Below are 27888 nucleotides of genomic sequence, written 5' to 3'. Positions count from 1 at the left end.
CTGTTTGTACACGATCTGAGTATGAGCGGAGTCACATGTTGGGATGAAGCTCCTCCTGCGATGTCACGTCCTCTGGGCATGATCACCTTTGACCTCAGCCACACATCGAGCACAGGCCGTCTAAGGTTCTGGTTTTTATTTTCATTTAAATTTTCACAGCATCGAAAAACCACAGAGAAACATCTGCATGAGATCAGTTTATTACAAATGACATGATGATAAAAGAAATCCCGTCATGATGACGCGTGACGCTTCGGATATGTGGACATAAAGGCCGTGGGCGGCCGCAGGACCGTCAGACATGTGAAACGGTCGATGAGACGTGAGCACACGTTTCTACAGCCTGGCTGCTTCTCAGCCGCATGCACTGTAACAAAAGTAAAACACAAAGGCAGGTAGCCCAAATGACCTGTAGCAGCAGCAGTTACATCATCACAGCAATGGCCAATCAGGTGTCTGCTGTGGGCGGCGATGAATCGGTACATTCTGGAAGGCTGCGCCAAAACACCACGAGCAAACAAAGCTCAGCTCCAGCTGCCCTCACAGGCGTTCGGCAATGAAAAAGTGCACATTTGGTGACTCAGCCTCAAACTCTCACCTGCCGCAAGCTACAGGAAACATGCACCTTACAAAATAAAAGTCCAGCTTCTTCAGACACGCACATTCCAGCAGATTCAGTGAAGTCCTCTTTTTCTCAGCTCTCTCAGTTCACAAGCTGATGTGAGCCTAGCTTAAACTGGTCACCCTCTCTACAGACCACACCCACTAACGGTGTGTTGAGGCAAATTCCTCCTGAAGAGGTGCAGGACAGCTCTGCGGCTGGATAAATCCTGGACTCACACAGACCCGTCTAATACATCACCTGCCTGCCACTCGCCTGCACTGGTCCTGAGAGTCGCAGCTGGGTCTGCTGTCCTCTCAACGCAAATGAGCTCCTGGCATGCCGTGTGTGCCCCGCCCACTGATGATGTCTTCACACATCAAACTTCCTCCTGTGGAGCTATGCTAACACTTTCCCTCTGCTTCCAGGGTTTGTGCTAAGCTAGGCTAATCGCTCAAGAGGGTTTCACTGAGCGCGCTCAACAACCGGCTTCTACCCACACAGATGCTTAAACAAAAAAACCCACACACACACACACACACACACACACACACACACACACACACACACACACACGCGCGCGCCATCCTCCGCCTCTCTGAGAGCAGGCAGTGCTCTCACAGGTAAAACTCTAAATACTTTCTTCATATAAACTTTTCTAACGCAGCCGAACAAGAAATTTACAAGAAATTCAAAGATCAGAAACACTCCAGATGAATGGAGTTACACAGTCAAGTCCACAACACACAGATGTATCACAGGTGAGCCTGATCCAGCAGCTCATGCTGCTCACAGATGAGCAGAACTCAGCAAGCAGAGTCAGCTGAAACGAGGATATAAAGGACACGAGCTGTTCATCAATTGGAGAGTGTCAGTCCTGAACTCTGGAACCAAGTCTGCAGCTTCTCTGACAGAGCAGCTTCGAAAAGAAAAAAATTCATTGTCGAGTTTTTTCTCAGCTGATGAGTCCACACTTCATCATCAGGAATACAGCCTGTGCTCATGACATAACGCTGTCAAACTGGACTCTCTGAGCCCTCACAGATCAGGACGGGGCAAATGGACAGTGGCTTGTTCTGATCAGAGCTGCAGCTTTGCTTCCACAGACATCTGCGGTCTGCGATTAGAGCTTGGCGTGTCAGCCTTACAGCTCATTTCATTACCAGAAACACATGAGGTGTCATAATTAAGTGAGGCAGAACTTGTGGAGAACACCTCAGCGTTCCTTTGTTTCACATGACCCTGAACTATGTTAAGGGGCGAGCCTTTCTATCAGAAACCAGTGTGCCAAACAGAGCTGAGTCTGGTCTCGCATTTCTTTCAATTTAGGTAGAAAGGCGATGCGTTCAGGGACCAGCACAAGTCTGTTCATTCAGCATAACCTGACACAGCTTCAAAGCTAATGCACAATTACGGCAAGATGGCAAAAGAAAATGAGGCTGAGCGTCATTGCAGCGGAGCACCCAAACATTCAGGAAACACAACATTACATAGTTTTCTCTTCTACAGCTGAGCTCAGGGTTCCGTTTCCTGTCTGCACAGCCCACAGGAAGCTACGGCTTTCTCTTCATAAATACAGACATAAAAACAGCAACACAATCTATCTGTTCAAATGCAACGCAACAACAGATTATCAAAGCACAAAGTTTATCGGTATATGTTTGTACATCATCCACGTACTACGGTGGCGCGAGCGGCTGCTTCATTATGGAGCTTTGACTACGTTTGCTGAGCTTGTGCAAAGTGGAAGCAGTTCTACAGATATACTCTGACCACGAATGAGAGTTAGTTCTGGACAGTTTCAGTGCATCCACACGCCGCAGCTCTTCCACCCTAACAAACACACACCGGAGACAGGTCGTCACGGTAACAGCCGGAAGGAGCATGACTGAGCTGCTCCCTGTAGACAGGGAAGGGGCGTGTTTGAGGTCTGTTCACAGCTGCAGTATTTACAGGCAAGGATTCATGTGAGAGGAGTCTGCTAGAAACGATGCATGTGGTTCTGGTCCACAGCAGCATTTCACTTAAAATTTGCATCCTTGAAAGTTCACAACTATGACCTGTGGGACACCGAGATCATCACCTCATCACATCGCTCTGACGTTGGAAACCAACGTCAACCAAACTCTGGGTTGGAAACCAATAAATTCAGACCAAAAATTCCACTGATGCACGGCATTTGTCAGAAGCTTTGTAAATATCCATTCTTGCTGCGAATGGATGATAAGTTAGAGGCAGACCTCAAACAGGCCCGCCACAAACCCACACCAGCCTCCAACCACACATTTACAGCTGAAGTCAGCACTGAGTTGTGGATCTGGGTGTTACAGTCAGAGGCAGGGACTGGTGGATGCACAGTTACTTTCCAGAGGTGCTACAGTGGCCTGCTCAGGCCATGTTGTGGGCCCCATCGGGTCCACGAGGCGGTCGTTTGGTGCTTTCGTTGGTGTTGGGGGCTCCGCGAGGTTTGGTGCTGGGTTTCTTCTCCCTTGTGGATGGTCGAGTCTGACTGAGGGATGCTGCGCCGGCTGCTGCCTGAAGACCGCCATCAGGCTCCACAATCGTGTTTATAACTATAACAAGAACATTACAAGAATATTAAATAACACACCAGGGCCAATGAGTCTACTTCAGATAGAGTCTGAGATGATTTATAAGATGTACAGTGCTCAGCATAAATGAGTACACCCCCTTTAAAAAGTACAAATTTAATCAGTAGCTCAATGAACCTAAGAACAATTTCCCAAATTTTCACAAGGCTGAGTTTTATTGAACACTTGTTTAACTCCATAACATGGAAAGAAGGTTAATAATATAACTTTGATCACAAAATCTTCAGTTTTACTCAAATTGGTTAAAGCAAAAATGAATAGACCCCACAACAAAAACTACTACATCTAGTATTTTGTATGACCGCCGTGATTTTCAAGGACAGCACCAAGTCTTCTAGACATGGTATGAACAAGATGGCGACATATTGCAACATCTATCTTTTTCCAGTTTTCAAGAATAACCTCTTTTAGAGCCTGAATGCTGGACGGAGAGTGATGCTCAACTTGCCGCTTCAGAATACCCCACAAGTGTTTGACTGGGTTCAGATCAGGAGACATACTTGGCCATTCTATCACCTTCACCCTGTTCTTCTTCAGAAATGCAACAGTAGCTTTAGATGTGTGTTTTGGATTATTGTTGTGTTGGAAAAGTGCACGACGACCAAGTGCATGCAGTGATGGCAGCATCTTCACCTTCAGTATAGAGCAGTACATTGTTGAGTTCATGATACCATCAATGACATGCAGCTCCCCAACACCAGCAGCACTCATGCAGCCCCACATAAGGACACTGCCACCACCATGTTTCACTGTAGGCACCATGCATTTCTCTTTGAAACCTCACTTTTACAACGCCTTGTCTCATCACTCCAGATTATAGAGTCCCCGTAGTCTTCATCTTTTTCAGCATGGGCCCTAGAAAATTCTAGGTGTGCTTTTTTGTGCATGGGCTTTAGGAGAGGCTTCCTTTGTGGACGATACCCACGCATGCCATTCCTCTGCAGCGTGCGCTGTATGGTGTCACGTGAAACGGTCACTCCAGTTTGGCTTTCTACTGCTTTAGCTAACTGAAGTGAACTTGCATGGCGATATTCTTCAACCCTTCTCATCAGAAGACGCTCCTGTCGAGATGTTAACTTCCGTGGATGGCCTGGACGTCTCTGTACAATGGTTGCACTTCAATCTTTCTTAAATTTTTGAATCACTTTTGCTACAGTATTTTGGCTGAAATGTAAAGCTTTTCTGATCTTCTTGTAGCCCTCACCTTTTTTTTTTGTAAAGAAATGATTTCCTTTCTCAGATTTTGTGACATTTCTCTTCCATGTGGAGCCATTGCTGACATCATGAAATGGAAAGGGATTTTCTTTGATAAAGAATCCCTTTCATAGTCACCTGTCTGCTGGACACCTCTTAAATGAATCATTAGACTCACCTGTGCTTGAATGCCTGTTAATTCAAATTTTGTAGTCTTTAGTGTGGCTTTTCTCCTAAGACTATAATTGGGGTGTCCTCATTTTTGCGACATGGGCTTGAATTAACTTTTTAGGAAAATAACTTTTTTGTGTGTGTGTAAATAAACAAAACTGGTTTGCAATCAATGGTCCACATTTGTGGGAGTATTTTGTATCTCATAGAAAATGTTGAAAGGAAACTAAAGGTTTTCTGACAAATGTAGTGGGGTGTACTCATTTATGCTGAGCACTGTACTCTCTGGAAAGTGCTGGACACAAAGAGAACATTAAAAAGAACCACAGTTAAAAGTTCAATTCAACTGAAAACCACAATGACAAGAGCCGTTTAATAGTTATGAGGTAGATAAACTCAATTCACACACACAGGAATGGTTCGAGCACAACATTCAACAACTAAAACTGATTTTCTGTAAATAAATTCTACAATTTGGTATCCTAATTTAAAAAAGAAAAAACAATAATTTTGCTTTACTATATGTTCTGCTGAGTCAGGCACAGTAATGATATTTTAGCACTGAAATCACTTGAGTTAAATGAGCATAGTGGTGGATTAACCATTAGAAAAACATAAAACATGATAAATAATACTGTTAATTAGGGCAGCTGTGCCATAAATCTTACACTGTGTGGTGTAATAAATTTGTTGAGCACTGTTCATCAGCTCAATTATTAGGCAGTTCTGGAACTTCTTTGTCTTTTTCTTGTGATTTCACTAGAAGTTAAAAAAAAAACAAAAACCTGTCCCTGAATTTTTTTTGGATTTGACAGACTCAAACTGGACAAAACACACAAATCCAAACCTGAACGTACCTTCAAGCTGCCTCTGAACTCTCCTCAGCTCTTTCAAAATGGAGGTAATTTCCTGCAACAGGAAACAGAAAACTGAGGTTTCCAGATGTTCTATGAAGTTGCTTTTGTGCTGTTTAAATCAGCCAATAAATATGGAGATGAACCTTGTTGGAGGTCTTCAGGATGGGGACTTCATTTTCAGTATTGATCTTTGCCTCAATCTCCTCCCAGACCTCAGCCTTGTTCTGGAACAAAACTCTGAGAGGAAGACACTGTCGAGTCAGCGCCAGCATTCAGAAACCACAGCGTACAGCTCCCAAAAGTGCCCCTTACTATACCGAACCGGACCTGACACCTGAACACCTAATAAGCCTGATAGCAAGTGAAGGGAACAAAAGAAATCATCCTCGTTTTACATCTGTGGTCTGAAGTTTAAATCTTTGTCTCACTGTGAGGGGAAACTAGCTGTTCCCCCAGAGAGAGGCTGCACTTGGACTGAATGGTTTGGGTAAACGTGTTGAATGGGAGGAGGTGGTCATTTCTGTACAAACTAAAAAGATATTGATGAAAAGGGATCCTTTTAAGCATCCCCAACATTTCTCAGGTTTGAGCTGCTACAGCCTCGGGGTGTCAGTGCTTCCTTACTTCATTTTCTCGGCCAGCTGCTCTGTGTTCTCCCGGATGGCCTGAGACAGCTGAGACACTGGATTCAGCATCAGGTTGTCCAGAATCACCTGAAAGAGTTCAGAGGGACATGCAGAGGGCAGGAGATGAAGCCAGCGTTGTACCGTCACGTGGCTCCAGCAGGTTACATCCTGATTTCCCAGCACACCAAAACTAACTGCAGCAGTTGTAGTCATGGTAACGATCACACTGGCTATGTTCACACGGCAGCTATGTAGGGTTTCATTACTTTTGCATGATGTTCTAGTCTTGAAACAATGGATAACAGTGCCTTTGTCTAGAGCCCCGCTTCAGTCTGACCCTTGCATGGTGCGAGCTGTAATGATCCCTGCAGCCTCTAGGTGATACTGTCTGAGCATATAGCACAGCTAGTCCTCAGCCTGACGCACCTGCCAGGGCTGAGAAATGAAGCTGGAGTTCCTCTGATGTCCAGCACAGGCAGCACTGAGTCAGTCTTTATGGACTCTGTGTTAAAACAAACACATTAATGCTGATAATTTCTCCTAAATAACACCTGATAGCAGATCACTTGGAGCACCTCCGTCCCATCCAAATATGGTCACTAAAGCAAGTGTCACAGCACGCACATCCATGTTTCAGGCTGCGGTGTACCGCAGTCCCAATTCCTCCGGAAGTAAGCAGACAACAATATTAAAACTAGTGCTCTCAGCCTTAATCTTGTTAAAATGAAGTTAAGGCCATAACCACATTAACGCAGCAAATCTCCGTTAGCGAGTTAACGCAGATAGACCTGTGTATGGGTCTGGACGGCGCTAACGCATTAACGAGCTAACCGCGCTAACATGCTAGCTCGTCATTTTAACAAGATTAACACTGACAGCACTAATCAAAACCTAAATATTACAGTCATTTTAGTGGTTATTAGTCCCAGCTAAAACAAAGCTAAATCTGGGTGTGACGATGGTCAGTGCGATGGGTTACACACAAACACACACACACACACGCACGCACACACACCTTGGCGTTAACTGCTCTGTTAATTACACATGAACATGACCGTGGCGCTACAAGCTGCAGTGTGAACGTAGCCTCAGAGGGATTAGACAGTGACCTCTTCGCGGTTCCACGGACGCCGTTGCTTAGAACTGGTCTCTGGCTCATTCATATTTGCGTCCAGGTCCGAGACAGCAGCAGAACCTGGAGGAACCTTCTGGTAGTTTAAACTGGCCTCAGGGATACGCTGGACCAGCTGGAAAGAGAATAAAAGGAGTCTGACTCCGGTGATGAAACCAGCTAGACGGTGATGGCGGTGCTCTGTGAACGCATGCACCAAGTCAACATGCAGCTGCAATCGTGGAGGCAACAGCGTGCGCAGTGAATTTCAGTGCTGCTGGGAGACAGAGCGTAACGACCACGGGGAGGCGAAGGAGGGCGGGAGAACCCTGCTGGGCACCAGCCACGGCTTCACGAACTGTTCCAAAACCAGTAACACCAGTTCATTCACGGTGGAGGCCGATGGACCCGATTATCATCAAAACCACTGAGTGAGCACCAAACAACACCGAGCAGGAACCAACACCATTGGGGCAGGTTCAGGTTCTTACATCTGATTCAGTCACCTGAGAGAGGGGACGGACTCTGTTTGAGACAGTTACGAACTTCATCTGTTTATGAGGGCGCGTCAGACAGAGCACCCAATGATACGCTGTGGAAATTTGTTCTCTGATTCACACTCTGTGGTTTGTCATTAGCTCCTTTCCGCAGAGGACCACAGCTGGAGTATCTGGCAAATCTGTGAAACAGCCGATAGAAAACACAATAAAGCCTTAAATGTGGTGGCTGGCTGTGAAAAGTAAGAGAACAGGCTTCCACTACAGGGGTCGTGACTTCTGATCTTGTTTTTATTGGCACCTGGAGGGTGTAATGTGTTACAACTGCCAAAAGGTGGCAGTTAGGGCCCTACAGGCTGTTTGGTTGCCACTGTTAAACCATAGAATCCAAAGAAGCGTGCCGAGCTGTGAAACGTTTTTATTCTCATGTAGGGAGTGTGAAGTAGCACAAGTGAAGCCACCTGTCACCTGGCCTCAGGTCATATTCTTGATAGAGCTCTTTGCTCTCAGCAGACCCTCGGAGGGGCGGGGCTTCGAGTCCTTGCTCTGACACACCTCCTCACTTGTTCCAGCTCGGGTTTGTTCAGCACCGCCTCAGCAGTTTATTATCAATAATCTTTCAAAACATAAATAAAACAACACCAATGAGAAGGGAGTGTTAGGATTAGTGATGGCAGGGGAACCAATCACAGGGCACGAGGAGAGATGAGTCAGACACCTGAGATGGTCGGACCCCCCATAAGTATGGACAGGATGGCGTCTGCGAGCAGAACAGAGAAATGAACAATGAGTCGAAGCATGACGAAGGCTTTTCCTCCCAGTCAGACCAGCATCTGAAGTGGGAACACTGGAGTTTGCACTGACCTCTGCTGAGCTAATAAACAAAACCTGAAGACACTGCAACACAACACCTGCTGCTAACCCTGCCTGCTAGTCATTCTATGGCCTGTGTGTAGTGAGAGTGTTATGAGGGATTTTTGTGGCCCACCTCCTCCCTGGCGGAGATGGTGGAGGCTGGCGTGTTGGGCAGCGAGCTGGGAGACGTGGTGGTGCCCATGCTGGAGCTCGGCGAGTCCCCATCCCCAGCGACATCGTGGATTTCCTTCGCCAGGATGGCCAAGTCTTTAGCCAGGTCCTGACTGAGCCTGCAGGGGAAACGCAAACACCATATAAATCACCATAGAGACGTGAGTGACATCACCTTACCGTGGCACACGTGTCAACATGTGACAGTGCTTTTACTTTGCAATCTCAGCGCTGTGCGTGGACCAGTTCTGGTACGGGTCAACGTCGTTCTGATCCTCATCCTCCTCCATTTCCAGGGAGACAGACTTGGTCCTGGTGGCGGGCGTCCGGTGGCTGTGTGGCGTCTGGTCAGAGGTGGAAGGATGGGAGGAGCGTTTGGCTCTGGAGATACTGCCACTCGTCTCGTATTCTTCATCAGAGGAAGAAGAGAAGTCCGAGCCCTTCTGTCTGCGACGGGAACCTGAGAACAGCCGGTCGTGAGAAACCGCAAACCTCAACTACGAGATTCTGTTTAACACGAGGTTCAGATAAGAGCCAACCATGACTTCCAGAGAGCACCGCTATGCCATCATTCAGTCAGAAACCTCAGACTCTCAGGTGAAGTTTGACATCTCAGGTGAAGTTTGACATCTGATCCTTGTGAGCCTTCATCAGTGATCACCCTGACCCTCGCATCTCAGCTCTTTGTGATCAAGGGCCAAAAAATGAAATTATTCAATTCACTTCAATACTATTTTATATTGTGCCAAATCACTACAGCAGCTGCACAAAGGCGCTGTTCATCATCCATCCAGAGCTTCTGTCTAACTCTACACAGCGTTAGGTTTTGCCTCAGAGCGTTAGTAAGCATGTTTGGATGGCTGTGGCTGTGACAGGACATCAGATTAAAGTGTCTGCAGGGCGAAGCTCTGGGCTGCAGCTGGTATCTGGGTTTGTGTCCTAATTCCTGTTCATAACAAGGGAGCTGATGCTGTTTCCACGGTAATGCAAACAGACTCAGCAGCATCAGAAATCTGACGACATTTCAAATGACAGCAAAGGTCAGCAGATCCCACCAGAGAGTCTGTCCTCATGGAGGGTTTTGAGTTTAAGTGCTTTTTACCATGATTCAATTGAATTCAATTTTATTTCCATGACCTCGAAGCACTTTATGTTGTAAAGGTAAAGATGCGACAATGATACGACTCAAACAATTCAGCTCATTGTGAAGCTCAAAAAGTGAGACCGTGATGAGGAGGTTTCCCCGATTTCCTCACAATTGTCCTGATTCCTCTGAATCGTCTGTTTGCTGTTTCACACCAGTCAGCTGAGGCTGCTCGCACTAACTTTTGACAAACTCAGGTTTGCACAGACTTTTTCTTTTTTATCTAACACTTACACCTGGGACACATTGGACTTGCGGTTAGTACCTTGATAAGCTGGCATGAGCAATTGCTTCTCGGAGCTCTGAGACTTACACACACAGGTTGTTGAATTTATACATGAGGAATTTAATTGCACCAGTGAAATGAAATTATTTTCTCAGAATAATTTTTTGGCTCATGCATTTATCATGACATGATTATCATTCCATAATAAAAGGCCAAAAAATTCAAACTGACCAGTCCTCACCTGTTGGAGACGACGGAGCAACTGAAACACCTATGATTAATGCGATTAGACTGAGTGACGGCAGACTCGACCTCTGTCTCTCATCCTAGAACAACTCAGGAGGAACAACTGACTGAAACATCAGGAACCCCTCACATTCAGGGTCATTAAGGAATAACTCACCGCTGCCGGCGTACTTGGCTCCGCTCGAACGGGTACGTGTCAGAGGTTGCTTCGCTGGAGCTCCGCCTCCTCTGCTAGCTGCCTGCCGGTTGTCACCCGCCGATGTTTTCCTGGTGCTGACAACAGCCTCTGTGTTCCGGTTGGAGAAAGTGGGCCGTCCTGTGGAGGATGCCTCGGTATCGCTGGGGTTGGTGAAGGAGCCGGTCCTCTTCCTGGGCATCGCTAAGATGTCCAGCCTGGACAGCTTCTTCCCCTCAGTGGACACTTTGGGCGCTGCAGCAATATGGTCAGAATTCTGAGAGCCTCGGTCAGTCTCAGCACCTTCGTTATCTGAAGCTTCACCCAGACGTGCCCGCCGCAGCATTGAGGCTCGGGTCGGCCGTGGCGCTGACAGGCTGTTGGAGCGTGTCAGAACCTGCTGGGTCGCCGTCCTGGGCATCTTCCCATTGTCTTCTTTCTGAAGAGGGGCAATGAGTTTTTTGCTGCGGCTGGATGGACGGGACGTTTCGTGATCAGATGATGGGGTTTCGGTCCACTGCGGACCAGACCCCTGCTGGCCTTCAGACAGATCCAGAGAGCCACGATTCCCGGCACTGCGGCGCATCTGGAAGCGCTTCGCTGCCTCTGCCTTATTTGCTGCACTGGCAGTGATCTGGTTTCGGCGTTTCTCAGAAAGTCGCTCACGGGCACTGAGCTGCTGTCCCTTCTCTTGGATGGATGGACTAGAAGAGGACCTCTCCTTTTGAAGGCTGCTGATGGGAGGGTGCTTTTTAGAAGTTGAGCTGACTGGAGTGTTTTTGCTACTCACTTGACTCACCGTGCTAGCCGTGTCAACATCTGACTCACCAGACAGGGAGTCGTCCATGTGGCTGGACGAACCCTCCTTCTTTGAGCTGCGACCTGAACCAGAGGAGGGGAACTTGGCATCCAGAGAGGATAGAGTTCCTTCCTGAAGGAAGGACTGTGTGTCCTGGATGTTCTCCTGCCTCTGCTCCATGTCTCTGATGGATGGGTGGCTGGAGATGTGGGGAAGCTTCTTCATCTGGACAGTGTCACTGGGCTGGTCTTTGGTGAAACTCTCCTGACGGATGAAGGATGATGTGCAACTGTCTTTGGTTGGAACTGAATCTTTGTCCTGTGTTTGGAGGTTTGGAGCAGAGCTGTTGGGTTTGACTCCCGTCCTCTTGGGTTCGTATCCACTCAGATGTCGGATCAGGACAGTGGTAGGGGGAGTTTTTGCTGGGGGGTCTCTTGTCTTCTCAGACTGTACTGGGCTCTGGGCTTGCTCAGGTTTGCTGGGATGGTCTTCTGAACCAATGTAGAAGCAGGTGGATTTGGAGGATGGAGACACTTTCTCCTGACCTCTAAGCTGAGGACCAGTGATCACTGGAGATACAAATGCAGTCTTGACCTGATTTGTCCTCATCTTCTCTTGAACAGGTCCATCATCTGAGCGACTGGCATCACTCAGGCTGTCTGGGTCCACATCATCCTGAACGGACAGGCGCTGGGTGGAGTCAACTGAGTGGGAGGGACCAAAGGCTCTGTCCAGAGGTTCTTGGCTTTGGTAAGATTCATGGCGAATCATGATGCTTGGGGTGACACCGTCTAGCTTTTCTGGAGGCACTTGGGGCAGCAGCCTTCTTGTCCTGGAGCTGTGGCTGGACTCTGACTCAGAGTTGTCGTAGCTGTAGTTTCCCATCGAAGGGCTCATGAGACGTGAATCTGCAACACAAGTTTAGTCACGTCAGCATTTTATATGAGTTGCTTTAATGTTGCGTAACTACTTTAGTTTTAAAACAATAAGCGGAGTAAAAATAAGACCATGGGTCCATTGCTCTGAACTGTGTATAGATACATTTATTGTTCACTTACAAAACTGCAAATTACTGATAAATTCAAGACTCCAAGTAGACAAACGGAATCACATTTGGAGGTCCATAAACATAAAGCTGAGATAACAGCGGCTCTGTGCTCTTTAAACATGTTTAAGGTATTTTTAACAAACCTCACCTTCCAGACATTCTACTTGAGGTGGAGTGGAACCAGGTTCGGCGTAGCTGTCTGCTAGACTGGCCCAACGTGAAACCCACTTAGGGCCTTCCAGACATGCAGCATGAGCAGCTGGAACCTGCAGAACAAAATATGATGACCAACACCATTTTCAGGAAGATCAGTGGAAACAAACGTCAACATTTACATTCATATCACAAGAAGAAATAGGGAATAACAACATGGTTGTGCAGGCACTGGGATAACAGTGTGCTACAAAGGTGTTTCTCCAGGTTGTACTTCAAAATTTTCACTTTTTTTTTTTTACCTGTATGGGGCCTGTTGAAGGGCCGCTGATAGAAGATGGGATAAAGCCATGCAGTGAGTCCACAGTGCTACCATCAGTAGGCAGGTTAGCATGCTCATCCTTTCCATCATTTATCACAGGTCTATACACACCAGTGTTCACACCACTGTACTCTGGAGAATCGAGGACACCAAACACCTGTCAGAGCACAGGACATGCATGAGGACGGGCAGAAAAAACAAACAGGAAGAAATAGGAAGGATACGAGGGTCAGTGCATCACTAAGAGATACTGTTTAGATAGGCAACATCAGAATACTTCAAGATACCCTAGGATCATTTCTAATTTCATAAACATTTTTCTATCTGGAAGATTCGGTGAAGACGAGACAACAAAACTGAGATAATCAGCAATGACACAAGGGTTTGAATACAACATTACATAAGATGTGTTATTTTATCAAAGTCCACATCCCTGCTAAAGAATCATACGGCACAGCACGTGTGCTGTGCTGCAGTTTTCCTGCACTCACCACCACTTAAAGACACCCTTTCACGAGCAGCAGGAACAATGAATGCTGCCTCACCCCACCACTATCACAAAGATCTTATTCTTACTGTGTTTTCACTGGGACTTCACCTGATCGATCATGTTACGAGCCTCTTCCACCTCTTTGTCCTGCGACTCCGTCTCAATGGTGTAGGTCCCAGCATCGCTCAAGCTGTCGTCTTCCTCGTTCCGGGCCATCCTCTGGGTACCTTTGACATCTCCTCCACTGACGGCCATGGGCGGCATGGTGGAGAAGGGAGGTCCAGACGGATGTACCGGAGCGGCAGCTGGGCCTGGAATGTTGACTGGGACTGGGGTCTTTGAGATTGCTGGAGGCTGTAATGGGGAGGCAGGGTAGGAGACAGAAGATGGAGCTGGAGGTTCTTGTGTGGAGAGGATCCTTGTATGATGAGGCGATATCATCACAGGAGGTGCAGACATTGGTGGAGGAGTTGTCTTATCCCTGGTTGGGGAGGAGTCATTACGACCCGAATCCTTCAGGAATTCAGCAGCAAACTCCTGGGCAAGCTTTGACTTCTTCCCAACGCTGCCGAAAGGTCGGATGATGATGCCCGATGAGGAGCGAGACGAGGAAGCCGACGAAGCCGCCTCCCCCTCAGTCTTTTCTCTCTTCAGAGAGCTTGACCTCTGAGGGCCACCATGGCTCTGACTCTTCAGAGGAACCGTCACCTGCTGTGTGGGAGGGATGTGGCCGTGCACAGATGCTGGCCTCTCGCCGCCTTTCCGCCGCTCCAACTTGGCTCTGAGTGTGGAGTACGAGTCAGCATGGGCGGGGTTGTGGGTGAAGGACTGAGAGCGCTTCTTGCGTGGGTTGTCATCAAAGAACTCAATGATGAAAGCTTGCTGAGTGAGGTGCTCGGGGGGCGCCTGTTTGGGAAATTCGGTGGGTGACAGAGCTTTAGGAGGACTCTGGGACAGGGGTCTCTCAGGGGCCACGGGTGAGGCAGAGGCCGGTCTGGGTGGAGCATGCTGCAGTGGTTGGTGTAGCTGACTATGGATGGACTGGCCTGATTGGATGACCTGCTGCGACGCCTGGGACAGCTCTGATTGCATAGAGTGCTCAGTGCGGACCGAGTGGTGGGATTTACTCCTTCCTTTGAGAACTGGGTCCTCTGAGTCACTCTGGGTCCCATCCTCATGATGGTGACCTAAAGACAGGAATAAAGATGTCAGTGAGTACTAGCTTTTGAACTTTGAAGCTCAATGGTCACAAGTGTATGACTGAAGCTTTGATAGCCTCAAACAAAGACACAAGTTTAGTGGGGTCAGTAAAATCAGAGAAATATCAGAAGATTCAGGGACCGTGTGTCAATAAATTGTTAACAATGAAGTGCTGGACAGGTTTTATCACCAGCAGAAAGCATAATCCCCGATTACCTGTGAATGACAAACACAGGTATGGTCCGGAACACAGGTGCAACTCTGACCTTTCAGGGTCTTGATATTCATGGCGAGGTCACTCTTGGTGCTGTAAACGTCTTCAGACGGTGGGCGTCTCTTCATCATGCTTACATCACTGTGGACCAGCCAGTCAGCCACCTTGCTCTCTGCTGACATCACCTCTGCAGGTGTGGCCATGATGGCTGTCTTGGTGGGTGTAGCCTGCAGCTTCCTCTGGCGAGTGGAGAACTTGGTGATGTGGTCTTTAATCTTGATCTTCCCAGGCATGCAATCATCAAACTCAATGGTAAAGGAGGCATGGCTCTGAACGACAGGCGGAGTCGGAGTGGGAGGCGAGAGTGGGGCCGGGGGCGTGTCAGTATCCTTGGTGGGGATCTCATGGAGCTCCGCGCCTGAGGACTTAGGGTGCTGGAAGTCCTTGGTGGGGATCTCAAAGTAGCTCGGCTCACGGTGGTACGAAGGGAAGGCGGACTTTGGCTGACAGTCTGACAGCGATGCAGAAAATTCTGGATCTGCAGAGGGAGCGTCTTTCTGAACATCTGACAGAGGCAAAGAGACGACATCTCACCAACATCATCAATAATGCACCATCAGCTCAATTTAGCTTTATTTATACAGCACCAGTTTACTGCACTCCTCCACTTTATTAAGGTGTGCGTACCTGAATGTGGCTCATCGCTGGTTTGGACTTTACTCCCATAATCCTCCTCTCCCCACCAGGAAGGCTGGCCATACAAAGGAGTGGGCCGACACACCGGCGCCTCTGTCACAGAAACGTGTAATAGGTGAAACTGACGACCAATCAAAGTGTCCCGAGGAGCGTGAACAAACGACTTTCTGGTTTGTTACTGAAACATTTTCCTGAACGAGCAGATTTATAGTAAAAAATACATCAGAACAAACAGCGACACATCATCTGCGTACAGGAACACACAGCGGACAGACTCCTGATCCAGTACTTTTTAACCCTGCACCAGGCTTTCTGGTGCAGGGTTTTGTATTACATTATGTTTTGTACAGTGCAGTATATTTTTGACCCTGTGTGATGTCAAAATTTTGTGTTATTGCTTGTATTACGCCCAGTATAGGGCTTTGGACCGTGATGTCACGGGGGGTGGGCGTGGAAAGGATTTTGGCCCGATCCGCCATTTTGGGGGTCTAGCGCAAGTGAAAAGGGAGCGAAGTCTCACACAACAGCCATGGTTCATATTTGCTGTGTGGTCGGCTGCAATGTTCGATCACACGACCGGTAAGAGAATAAGGTTGAAAATGGTTTATCTTTTCATTCTTTCCCAACCTGGAAGCAACATGAGCAGCTCGTGTATTGATGTTACCAAACGAAGGCGTCTAGCCTGGATAGCAGCTGTGAGACGAGCTGACGTGCAGCTCTCTTCCATCTCCAAATATCTGTTGGTGCTCCAGACATTTTCATTCCGGTAAGTTCTAAATATGTTCATATCACTCTTTATAGCCTATTAGTATTATTTTCTATGCGCTCTGAGCTCATAGCAAATTAGAACAAACATCCTACTGAGTGATTTTGCAGAACTACCTTCTATTTATAGAGATGCTAATTATTTGGCATTATTGCAGCAAACCAGCCTATGAAATGGATGAAACATCGTGACTGGGTTCCAGCACTACACAAGGGACCTGCTGCAAACATACCACCATGCCAATCAGATTACTTCTTCCATGTGAGGGTGAAGAGTTGACCCTTCTGGATAAGATGGTGAAGGTTTGCTGCGTTTTGGTGAATAGTGTGATAATAAAACCAGGGAAGAATGAAACCTGCTCCTGTTAAATATTCTTAAGTCTTGTGCTGTTAAAATTGCTGTATTTTTTCAAAAGATACAGTAAATAAAGTAATGTTAGTAGTGGGTGATGTCATGTAAACACTCATGATTTTGTGTAAACATTTTGTCATTTGTAAACTATAAATGACATGGATTCTACATTGTAACTGATGTGATGTTCTATAAGGTGGTTTCAATAAAAAAAAAAAAAAAAAAGAGGCAAAAATTAGTTTGTTTCTTTATTCAACTTTTGAACAGTGGTACTCAGTCAGTATATATTCAGTAAATGCAAATTATTTACACGGCAGTGCACTACAGGCATAAATGTAGACCCCTAGATAAAACATTATGGGTCATTCCCACAACCCACAGCTTTACTGTGTTCCAGCAAAGTATCCAATAGCAGTGACAACTCCTCCAAAGTAGCAGCTGGGATTTTTCTGTTTTGAGGACGGCTCCTTTTACCTGTCACTACAGATGGTCTGTTTAGGTTTTGATCAAGAGCCTTTTTTTGGGCAGCTGAAGAGGAGAAGTCTATCTTATGGCCAACCTCTGGCTGTATCTTGGTCATATTACCCAGCAAAACCCAGTATGCAGGTTCATCTGTAACAGTCCTTGTGCCACGGATCAACACTGTTGCTTCTACATTAAACAGAAGAGCAGCGACATGGCTGCAGGTCTCTGCGACTCCGGCCTTACAGCTGCAGTGGGCGGCTTCAACCTTCCCTGTGATGCTCACGGTGACCCATGGCTGCAATGCTGGTTCATTCAGTCTTTGAGAGTGCAGGACCTGAAACACACACAGACAAAGTTCATTTAAAGACAAGAACTATGAGCCAAGGCCGACGTAAATGTGTTTTATCTACTTTATCATAAATGTAACAAAGTGTTTAGAAAGTTAGCACATAGATGTAATTTTTCATTTCTTTATGTGTCCATCTATAGAACGCTGCATGTTATAGTGTAAATCTGCCTGCAGAAAATGAACCTAAAGTATGTACCGGTAATGCAAGGATGTCATCACTTTAGAGATGGAAAAAGCATAAAGTGACAATTATGAATCCCTTAATATGATAAGGAGATTCTGCAGGTCATTGATCAATATATAAAATTAAAATAAATTGTATTTTTAGTGACACAAGATACAAACATGGAAGCAAGATGTTTAATTAGGATTATTTATAATAAATATGAATAAATTAGTGCAATTTCTTTAACCATAAAGAATAACAATCCTTCAGGAGAATGTCTCATCAATGCACTGAACTCGCTATGTTATCCACCTAACAGCCTCCACATGTTCTCACTGTAATTTCCCCTCATGAATGAATTTATGCTGCACTAATCTGAATCTTTGCAAGGAAATCAAACGCATTTCACTCGCAGTACTCGAGCTGACTTACCTTTGCTTGAATGACGACTTGTACGCGCTGATTCCACAGATAAGGTACGAAAATATGTCAGGCTACGTCAGTAGCGGTTGGTCTTCAGGGTTTCTACTCCACGGCCCTATTTCATACTGGTCCACATTTCCAATGCACGCTATTTTCTGCAAGTACCGCTGCTTCGCCTCTGAATGAAATCGGTCTCTATACAGTTCATTCTCTTTTGAGCTGCTTTTAAGCATCTTTCTTGTAGTCGTCGTTCCAACACAGTGTGTTTGGTTTGATTCGTAGACCCCGAAAATGGCGCTGCGCTCCCATAATGCATTGCGGCGTGACGTCAACTCCAAAGCCCTATTGTTAGGAGTACATTTGATACACAGTATATTTACTGCCAGTACTGTTGCTGTATTATTGTTACCCTGTGTGAGGCTCTTGGTACTCTGCGCTTTCTCGCCTCTCGCCCGCTCGTCCACGTCGCTCTTCTTCCCCTCTGAAGGCTTTAGGCTCATCTGCAGCTGACTGCTGTACTTCTCATGCTGAAACAGAAGAACGAGGCAAACGTACTCAAGGTACTGCAAATTGCATGTACTCACGGTACTGCATTTACTCACAGTACTGTACATGCTGTGTGTAGTCATGAGAAATTCATGACGCTCTGAGTAGTTTTGGAAATGCAAACTAAATGCAGTTAAACAAGGAAATTAAATAACACCCTCTATGCAGTAATTTGTACAATAGAAAACACACACCCACAAACACCAACCTTTAGGGCCTCCTCTGGGACTTTGTGTTGACTTTTCTCCAGAACGTAGACGTGAGAATGTGAACAACAGCTCAGAAAAATATTAAAATTATCACACACACACACACACACACACACACACACACACACACACACACACACACGCACAGAAACACACACACGCACACAGACACGCACACAAACAGTGCGTGTGTGCGTCTGAAGGATATCGTATCCGAAGCGGATGATGTCGGACAGTTTGAGGGTGATGTAGGTCTGATCAGGAATCCGAAGGTCGTTTACAAATGTCTGCAGGAAACAAACAAACAAACAAACAAACAAACAAACAAACAAACAAACAAACAAACAAACAAACGTCCAGGTGAAACTTTCTGATTATGATGTTGAAGTCCACTCTGAAGGTTTTCACTCTTTTGTGATTTTACAGTTCTTGCCTGTTTAAATGAAAGTGGAATTAATTTTTTTTAAGTTAATAAAAAAAAAAATCTTTGTACTGTAACCTGTGACTTTAGGCATCACCACCCCCCACCTGTGTTTGCTGCTGATTGGTGGATACCTATGATAATGTACTGATATGTTGTGTATGGCTCACCCCATTGAGGCTGCCCAGGTCCTTCACCAGGTGTTCATCAGTGGTCGGGTTGTAGTTGATGACAGCGTGTTGTTTGTCCACACTGCGAGACTGAGACACACACACATACAACTCTTTTTGCTTACTTTCACTGCGACTCAAACAAGACACCATTACAACTTCCTTTTTCAGACCAACCTAGAGGGAGGCAATTTCTACTAACCCGAACACCTGCACAGGTCAGCCTCACCTGAAGCATCAGCTCGCAGTCCTCTCGGCCCACAAAAATCATCTCTCGGGGGAGGCGGTGTCGAGTCCCCGAACTGCTTACCAGGAACCATGATGTCACACTCATCTTCACAGGCCTGCTGAGAAACCCCAGAGCATCCTGGGAAATGAAGACAGAGGCAGGTGATTAGGGATGGTATCGTTTAGGTTTTATCCGATACCGGTGCCAAACTGGTACTTTTGAAATGGTGCCGGTGCTTACACTGTGCTCGAACCGGTGCTTAAAGAATGGAGAACACAAAATTGGTCCAAAAACCTCTCATGTTCAGCTGTTTTTTTGTAAAAAGATAACAATGTTAGCCTTTTTTATGGCATCACTCTTGGCTGGAAGCAGTGCTTAATCAATGGAAAAAACACAAACTTTGTCCAAAAACCTCTCATGTTTAACGGTTTTCCACTTTTTCTTTGGTCATTTTAGCCTTTTTGGCCAGGGTGAAGGGAGTATCTGCCATCAAACAAGAAGACAGCCGCATGTAGCTATGATGATGTTTGCCAGTTCACCTTACATGCATTAATTTGATAACGCTGTTAGCCTACTCAGCGTAAATTACACACGAACAACATTAAGCTACTCACGCAGGGAAGAACGGCTGCTGCTGCCATCATCATCCGTCATCATTTCTGCTACACTGGCAGGGCTAGGGGCCAGGACTCTCCTCTTCGTGTTTTTGGGGGATGTTGCTAACTCCGGGTCTGATAACAGGCAACCCACCCGCAGTAGATGTGCTCGGTGTGAGGTCTCACAGCAAGCTATCAAATACGGCGCATTTCTCGGCTTTTTAAAAAAACGCTATGCGTCGCCAGGTGTTTCATCAGATTTGAGGTGTTACCTCTGACAGTATCAGCTTAAAGCACTTGTTGCAGGCTGCTGAGTTTGCATATTTTGCTGTGAAGTACAGCCAGACTTTTGACCGCTTTGCCTTGGTCATTTTTAATCTGTAGCTCTGCTCTAAAAGAACGTACGTACCTGGCCCCGCCTACTGTCCTCGGAAACGTAAAATGATTGGCTAGAATCTAAAGTGTATCACAGCTCAGGAAAAAAAAGCACCGAAATGTGCGCTGCTTTTCGGTCTGGTTACTACCGTTTATGTCAGAACCGATACCGGTCCCATCCCTACAGGTGATACAGGTGGGTTTGTGCAGGCCTGTTGTGCCATCGTGACAGATTTTAAATATTTAATCAGACAAAATGAGTAATTTCAGACGATCCTGCTCTTACTGATTTGTGTGTGTTTGAATCCTGACAGCTGAGGCACCTGCAGGTGTGTAGTCAGGTCCAAAAGGACCTGCAGGTTGTCCACACCAGCCTGAGTCTGAGGTTCAAACACCTTCAACTTTCAATTAAGCACTGAATGAACTCCTACAGACATTTTTATTCACAGTGCTCTGATTACAGAGGTTCGGCACAGAAATGGGGTCATGCAGGCAAATATGCGATATTTATTAAAAACACAGAATGAGCAAATCAACTGTTCATTTCATCTTTAGAGTTAAAAGTTGAACTAAATCACTGACCAGCAGAAAATAAAACACGAGCGCTTTATAAAACTTCTAATTTGAAATAACGGCTCAGAGATGATTCTGTTTCCTGGGAACGGATTAAAGATATTTCCGATTTCTAACACGAAATACCCAACTGTCAAATGACCACATGATCTCACACACACACTCGCACAGGTGAGAGTCACTGACATTAAAACTTCACTGCTTTAGTGTTTTTCTGCACATATACTGCAGTATCATCAGTACTGTCAATACTTTTGTGTGAACCACACGAACAGATGAAGTGAGAGTTTGGAGTTTGAGCACTGGGTTTTGTATGCAGGAGCTCTTGCAGACACAGCTGAAGGATAGATGAAGCTCCTCTGCAGCACAGACAGCAGTGCCACAGACGCTCTGTCCAATCAGAGGCTGACACACGGGCACACATGGAGTAGATCAGCTCCTCCATCAGTCACTGAGACTTCACATCCACTCTGGAGCTCACTCTGTGAAGCTCTGCCCTTCTCAGGAGGTCAGAGGTGATTGGACAGCTCACTCCATAGGTAAAAAGTCTGGAGAAGGGAGGGGGGATCTTCCTGTTTTTCATCACGGCATAGAACCAGTGAAGAAAACTGCTCATGATGTGGACAAGTGTGCACAACACACACTCAGATGCACATACACACAGACAACCACAGACACTGAGCTGATGCTGGAGGAGAGGAGCGGCTCTTCAGCAGCAGCTCTCCAAGCCTCAGCGCCTCTCGGCGGCTGCTGCCCGGAGCTGCTCCTCCTGTCCGGTTCCGACAGACCGACGGATGTGTGTGTGTGAAGGGTGGGGGAGTTACAGACAGATGACAGACAGGCTCTCCTCCTCCACGCCCTGCCCTCCCCCTCTCTTACCTCCGGGCTCTTCCCCGCTGCTCTTCGCTTCTTGGATCTGGGGCTGGCGTGCTGCGGGGCGGGAAGAGCATGAGCGGGTCCCGTTATCCGGACTCACACGGACTGGGGCGGCTCGGCTCCGATGATGCTCTACAACATCTCCTCCTGACGCACCCGCTGCGTCAACACGCACCGCGACAGCGACCACCGCACCGGAAGAGCTGCCGAGACCTTCACAATAAAAGCCCGCACCTGATAACATGCCCAGTGAGGTTCGAACAGGTTTTATTAGAAAAAATAGAATATTACAGTCCACTGCAGCACCGACCGAGTCTGAGGCAGGCACACCGGGGCTGGCTGTCAAATTACCTGGTACTGCCACAGCAGAGGGCGCTGTGGAGCTCTGTTATCATACATTTGGCTTGGCAGTGGTCAGTAGTTAGACTCAGAGGCACTATGTTGTAATTTCGGTGAGTCAGACTGAATTTTCATGTTGTTTTTGTTCACACAAAACTAGCCATTGATTAAAATGAAACAGTGGTTCACCTGCTGGCTAAAGTCACGTGGTAGGCAGGATTCTGCAGATTGTACCGATAGGGATGGTGTGTGCTGAGCCAATCCAGCGGTGCACACCTCACACGACTGAGTCGAATGGCTGTGTAAGTGGCCTGCATGATCCAGCAAGACTTAAACCGGAGAGCAGCTCAGAGTCCGTTTTACATACTGTAAGACTTGATCGCGGAAAAGCACGGCCCCCTCAGCGTTGGTCTGCTGAGGAGCGATGATGGAGGATAACTCATGTACGAGTAAAAAGTGTGACCACGCGAGTAACTTCGTCACAGCACACCTAACTGCAGGTGTGACCGTGACGGAACGGCTGCCCTCGGCCTACTCTTATTGTGAGGGCGGGTCGGTTTCCGGTTGCGAGCTCGGCAGTATGAGGGTTTTCGGAAGACCCGCTCATCGGTAATCAGCACAGATTCTTCTGATCGATCAGCTCAGCTTGCGCCGGGCAGAGGTCACATGATTTGGAGCGCCGTCACTTCAGTACGGGAAGCGCCGATTTTGCGTGACGTCACCGCAACGCTGACACGGGGATGAGGATGATGACGACATCTATTGTATAAAAAAAAAGTAAACGTGTGAATAAGCACGTGCACGTCTCCGGTTCATGGCTCTGCGTGTGACCGTCTGTGAGCTGCAGATGAAGAGTCTACCTCACGTGTGACTCAGCTGCTTACCTGCGCTGTGTATGTTGGGGGGGGGTGTACACTGATTCAGTTTTATTTATACAAGCTCAAGGCGCTTTATACTGGAAGGTAGACCTTACAATAACCCAGCAGTCATATGACCCCCTATGAGCAAGCACTTTAGCGACAGTGGGAGGGAAAAACTCCCTTTTAACAGGAAGAAACCTCCAGCAGAACCAGGCTCAGTGAGAGGGCGGCCATCTGCCGCGACTGGTTAGGGTGAGAGAAGGAAGACAGTATAAAAGACATGCTGTGAAAGAGAGACAGAGATTGATAACAAGTATGATTCAGTGCAGGGAGGTCTTTTAGCACATAGTGATTGAAAAAGAAACATCCATCATGGGTGGATGCATCTGGGAGTTATTTTTTCTAAACAGGCTCAGATTTGACCAATCAGATTACTGCATATGGCAATGAGTACTTTGTGGCTCAAAACCTGGAACTGAAAGTCCAACAACGTGTTGGTTCTCGTAGAGCTGCTGCTCCGTCAATCACAGCAGCTCCTTGGTGCAGGTGACCGTCAGGTGAGCACAGGAGATGCTCGCTTAGAGCACGCAGCAACACGAGATATGAGCAAGCGGAGTGAGGTATGGGGTCTTCACAACCCCTGTTCTCTGTACACCATCAGGACACTTGGCTGCAGGCTGCTTGCGTCAACCCCAGGGAAAAGGGTAACATCTCCTGGGTCTGGGGGTTGTACACATGGGTGCTCACAGACACAAACTCTATCTTCCTTGGCTGCTACCTTAACCCTTTAAGACCTACCATAGAACCAAGTCCGCCAGAGCTTATATTATATTTTTACATGCTGTGGAGCCATTTTTGGGAGCATTTCAAGTTGCTATACATCAATACAACCATTATAGCCCAGATTTTAATAATATGTATTCATTAAGTGCATAGTAATTACATAAATTGCAAAAAAGTGCAATAAACTACAAAAAAATTGAAAATCGTTTTTGATTTTTTAACATATATTTGTAGTTAGAGAAATTTAAGAGGCTTATCCCTCAAAACTGTAAATACAAAAAAGTTGCACAAAATAGTTTCCCACCACAGGAAATTTATTTTGAGTGTCTTCATAGTTTTATTTTTGAAATACACCAATTTTTATACACTGCAGGAAAAACGAAAATAAATATTATACTGCAAATTTGCAAAAAAGCAGCATATGCATCAAAATAAACTATTTCCAGCAGTGCAATATGAGTCCTAAGCATCCCAGAAACGACACAGAAAGTCATAAAGTCAAAGATAACTTTTAAAAAGAGCAGTATAGGCCCTGAGGCCCTGATCGCAAAAAAGACTACATTTCCGCGAAAATGACGTCACTTCCGGTTTCGGCCAGGTAATGGCGGAAATGCAAAAGTTCGCGCTGACGTCTATTCCAACGTAGGAAGTGTTTTGAACAGCTGATCGGACCGGCAAAGCGTGTTTCTGGAATATTATGTTTTTGTTCTTGCAAGCGCTTTTTATGCAGTTTTTGCAAAGCTTTATGTGGAAGGAAACCGTGACCTAGGACAAGCTGATGGCACAATATGTAAGTACAACTCCTCCGGTTTCATATGCAAAAAAATTTTTTGCGCTAGCTTACGTGGTTGCAGTGCTACCGGGATTTAAAAATAGTTACGCATAACAGAGCGTTCCCGCTCCGATCGGCTCTAAAGGGTTAAAGCATATCATGCGCTGTTGATCTTGCGTGCTGCTCAACATTCAATATTTAGTATTTACTGTTACTTACACGTAGATAGGTTGTTGCTTTGACCTCTGTTTTGTGTTGTTCTCTTGTTGTTTGTTTTCTTTTTTCTTCTGTTAACAGGTGACCCAATGGATTTTCTCAGTGTCTTCTCTTACTGTCCCCCGATTCCCTCTGTTTTTCTTTCCCCCTTTTCTGTCTAATTGTCTGTCCAATTTTTAATAACTTAAAATAAATAAATAAATAATAATAATAATGATAAAGATCAATCAAGTGGACCAATATCACATTGACACATTTTCCCCACTTGAAGAAATAAACCCATTGGGCATCTTTCCTGGCCCTCAGACAATTCTGATTGCTAAAGTACCGAACGGGACAGAAAAACAAACAAACAAACAAAAAACAGGACTCATCAAAGAGCTAGAACAACATTTATTCTAACAGTAAAAGTCTCAGCGAACTTTAATCAACAATAAGAACAGAAAAGTCTCCTCTGCTTCACCGAGACATGGCTGAACCCAGCGGTGCCGGACCACGCCATCCAGCCGGCCGAGTTCTTCTCGGTTCACCGCATGGACAGGACACGGGACTCGGGGGAGTCAAGGGGAGGCGGCGTGTGTTTAATGGTGAACAACAACTGGTGCAACAGTGCGAACGTTGTTCCTCTCACACGCTCCTGCACACCAAATCTGGAACTACTGTCCATCATGTGTCGTCCTTTTTATCTACCTTGGGAATTTACATCGGTCATTATAAGTGCCGTTTATATTCCACCACAAGCGGACACGGTCACCGCCTTATGCGAGCTGCATGAGGCACTCACACAGCACCAGACACAACACCGGGACGCTGCGCTTATTGTGACGGGGGACTTTAATAGCGCCAACCTCAAACGCGCAGCGCTGAACTTTTATCAACACATCACCTGCCCCACCAGAGGTGAAAGGACACTGGACCACTGCTACACTACGGTCAAGGACGGCTACAAGGCACAACCCCGCCCTCCGTTTGGCAAATCTGATCACGCCGCCATCTTCCTCATGCCAAAATACAAACAAAGGCTGAAACAGGAAGTTCCAGTTCAGAGGAAGGTCGCGCGCTGGACGGATCAATTGGTGGCCGCGTTACAGGACGCACTCGATGACGCAGACTGGGGCATGTTCAGAAACAGCTCCGATGATGATGTCAACGTGTTTACGGAAGCGGTTGTGGGATTCATCAGGAAACTAGCGGATGATACCGTGGAGACAAAGACTATCACAACGTTTCCCAACCAGAAGCCGTGGGTGGATAAAACCATCCGCGACGCTCTGAGATCCCGCACCGCTGCCTACAACACGGGACTCACGACGGGGGACATGGACCCGTACAAAGCCCCGTCATATAACGTGCGGAGGGTGGTGAAAGAGGCGAAGTAGCGCTACGGGAGGAAACTAGAGTCACAACTCCAACAGAGTGACTCTAGGAGCCTGTGGCGGGGACTAAGGACAATAACGGACTATAAAGCACCAACAACCGGTATGACGAACGCGGCCGTGACTTTGGCAGACGAGCTGAACACTTTCTATGCTCGCTTCGAGGCTGCAGCTAAGGACTCCAACAATGCTAGTGTTAGCGGCGCTAACGGCTGCAGACAGGAAGATACTGCCAGCACCGGAAACGTGCTCGTCATCTCCGAGCATGAAGTAAGGAGAGCCTTCAAAAGAGTGAACACCAGGAAAGCAGCAGGACCAGACGGCATCCCAGGTCGTATCCTAAGAGACTGCGCATACCAGCTAGCTCAGGGGTGCCCAATCCCGGTCCTCAAGAGCTACCGTCCTGCAGCTTTTAGATGCATCCTTGTTCCCACACACCTGAATCAAATGAATGGCTTGTTATCAGGCCTTTGCCAAACAGGATGGCATGCTGAAGAGGTAATCAAACCATTTGATTCAGCTGTGTTGGAGTAGGGATGCATCTAAAAGCTGCAGGATAGTAGCTCTCGAGGACTGGGATTGGGCAGCCCTGAGCTAGCTCCTGTGTTCACTGAGATATTCAACATCTCTTTATCTCAGTCAGTGATCCCCACATGCTTCAAAGAGTCCATCATTGTTCCTGTCCCGAAGAAACCCCACCCTGCTTCTCTCAATGACTATCGCCCTGTAGCCCTCACCTCAGTAGTGATGAAGTGCTTTGAACGCCTGGTCAGAGATTCATCATTTCTTCACTACCAGACACACTGGATCCACTACAGTTCGCTTACCGTCCAAATCGTTCCACAGACGATGCCATCTCTCATCTCCTCCACACATCACTCACTCACTTGGACACTAGAAGGGGGAATTATGTTAAAATGCTCTTCATAGACTACAGCTCTGCATTTAACACCATAATTCCCTCCACACTCACCACCAAGCTGGAGCATCTGGGACTCAGCTCATCTATGTGTCAGTGGATCTCCAACTTCCTAACTGGCAGACCACAGGCAGTAAGGATGGGCGGACATGTCTCAGCCTCCACCACTCTCAGCACTGGAGCCCCCCAGGGGTGTGTTCTGAGCCCCCTGCTGTACTCTTTGTACACATATGACTGTGTGGCCACTACCAGCTCCACCACCATCATCAAGTTTGCTGACGACACCGTCGTGGTGGGCCTGATCTCTGATAACAACAAGACGGCCTACCTGAAGGAGATTAGGAATCTGGAGAACTGGTGCCAGAGGAACAACCTCCTTCTAAACGTCAGTAAGACAAAGGAGCTTATAGTGGACTTCAGCACTAAGCAGGGGAGGAACTACCAGACCCCCGTCATCAACGAGTGCCCAGTGGAGAGAGTGGACAGCTTCAAATACCTCGGAGTTCACATCACGCAGGACCTGTCATGGTCCTGTCACATCAACACCGTGGTGAAAAAGGCCCGTCAGCGTCTCTACCACCTCAGACGCTTGAGAGACTTCCAACTGCCCTCCAAGGTGCTCAGGAACTTTTACTCGTGCACCATAGAGAGCATCCTGGCGGGAAACATCTTAACCTGGTTCGGGAACAGCACCATGCAG

At 46.9% G+C, this 27888-nt stretch overlaps 1 protein-coding gene across 4 annotated transcripts; it reads right to left on the bottom strand.

Annotated features, from left to right (window-relative positions):
• Window positions 1-121: 121 nt before the first annotated feature.
• cep170bb (centrosomal protein 170Bb) lies at window positions 122-22997 on the bottom strand. Of its 4 annotated transcripts, XM_085432756.1 has the most exons (20): window positions 21927-22997; window positions 19504-19641; window positions 19275-19364; window positions 18892-18970; window positions 18683-18741; window positions 18338-18455; window positions 15400-15501; window positions 14765-15277; window positions 13407-14485; window positions 12789-12965; window positions 12482-12599; window positions 10469-12193; window positions 8912-9155; window positions 8658-8814; window positions 8388-8429; window positions 7171-7308; window positions 6060-6148; window positions 5579-5672; window positions 5436-5487; window positions 122-3174 (listed from the first exon to the last, which is right to left on the bottom strand). In XM_085432756.1, the coding sequence occupies exons 2-20, from the start codon at window positions 19606-19608 to the stop codon at window positions 2990-2992; spliced, it is 5166 nt and encodes a 1721-aa protein (XP_085288882.1). In that variant the 5' UTR covers window positions 19609-19641; window positions 21927-22997; the 3' UTR covers window positions 122-2989. The 4 variants fall into 4 exon arrangements, with proteins under 4 accessions (XP_085288882.1, XP_085288880.1, XP_085288879.1 ...); XM_085432754.1 differs by lacking the exon at window positions 7171-7308; XM_085432753.1 differs by lacking the exon at window positions 8388-8429.
• Window positions 22998-27888: the final 4891 nt, after the last annotated feature.

This window comes from Copadichromis virginalis, linkage group LG15 (genome assembly GCF_057382275.1).
Source record: "Copadichromis virginalis isolate Kocher_CV1m ecotype Utaka linkage group LG15, C_Virginalis_male_GT1.1, whole genome shotgun sequence".
Taxonomy (NCBI): Eukaryota; Metazoa; Chordata; class Actinopteri; order Cichliformes; family Cichlidae; genus Copadichromis; species Copadichromis virginalis.
This window is presented reverse-complemented; position numbering and strand designations above follow the sequence as displayed.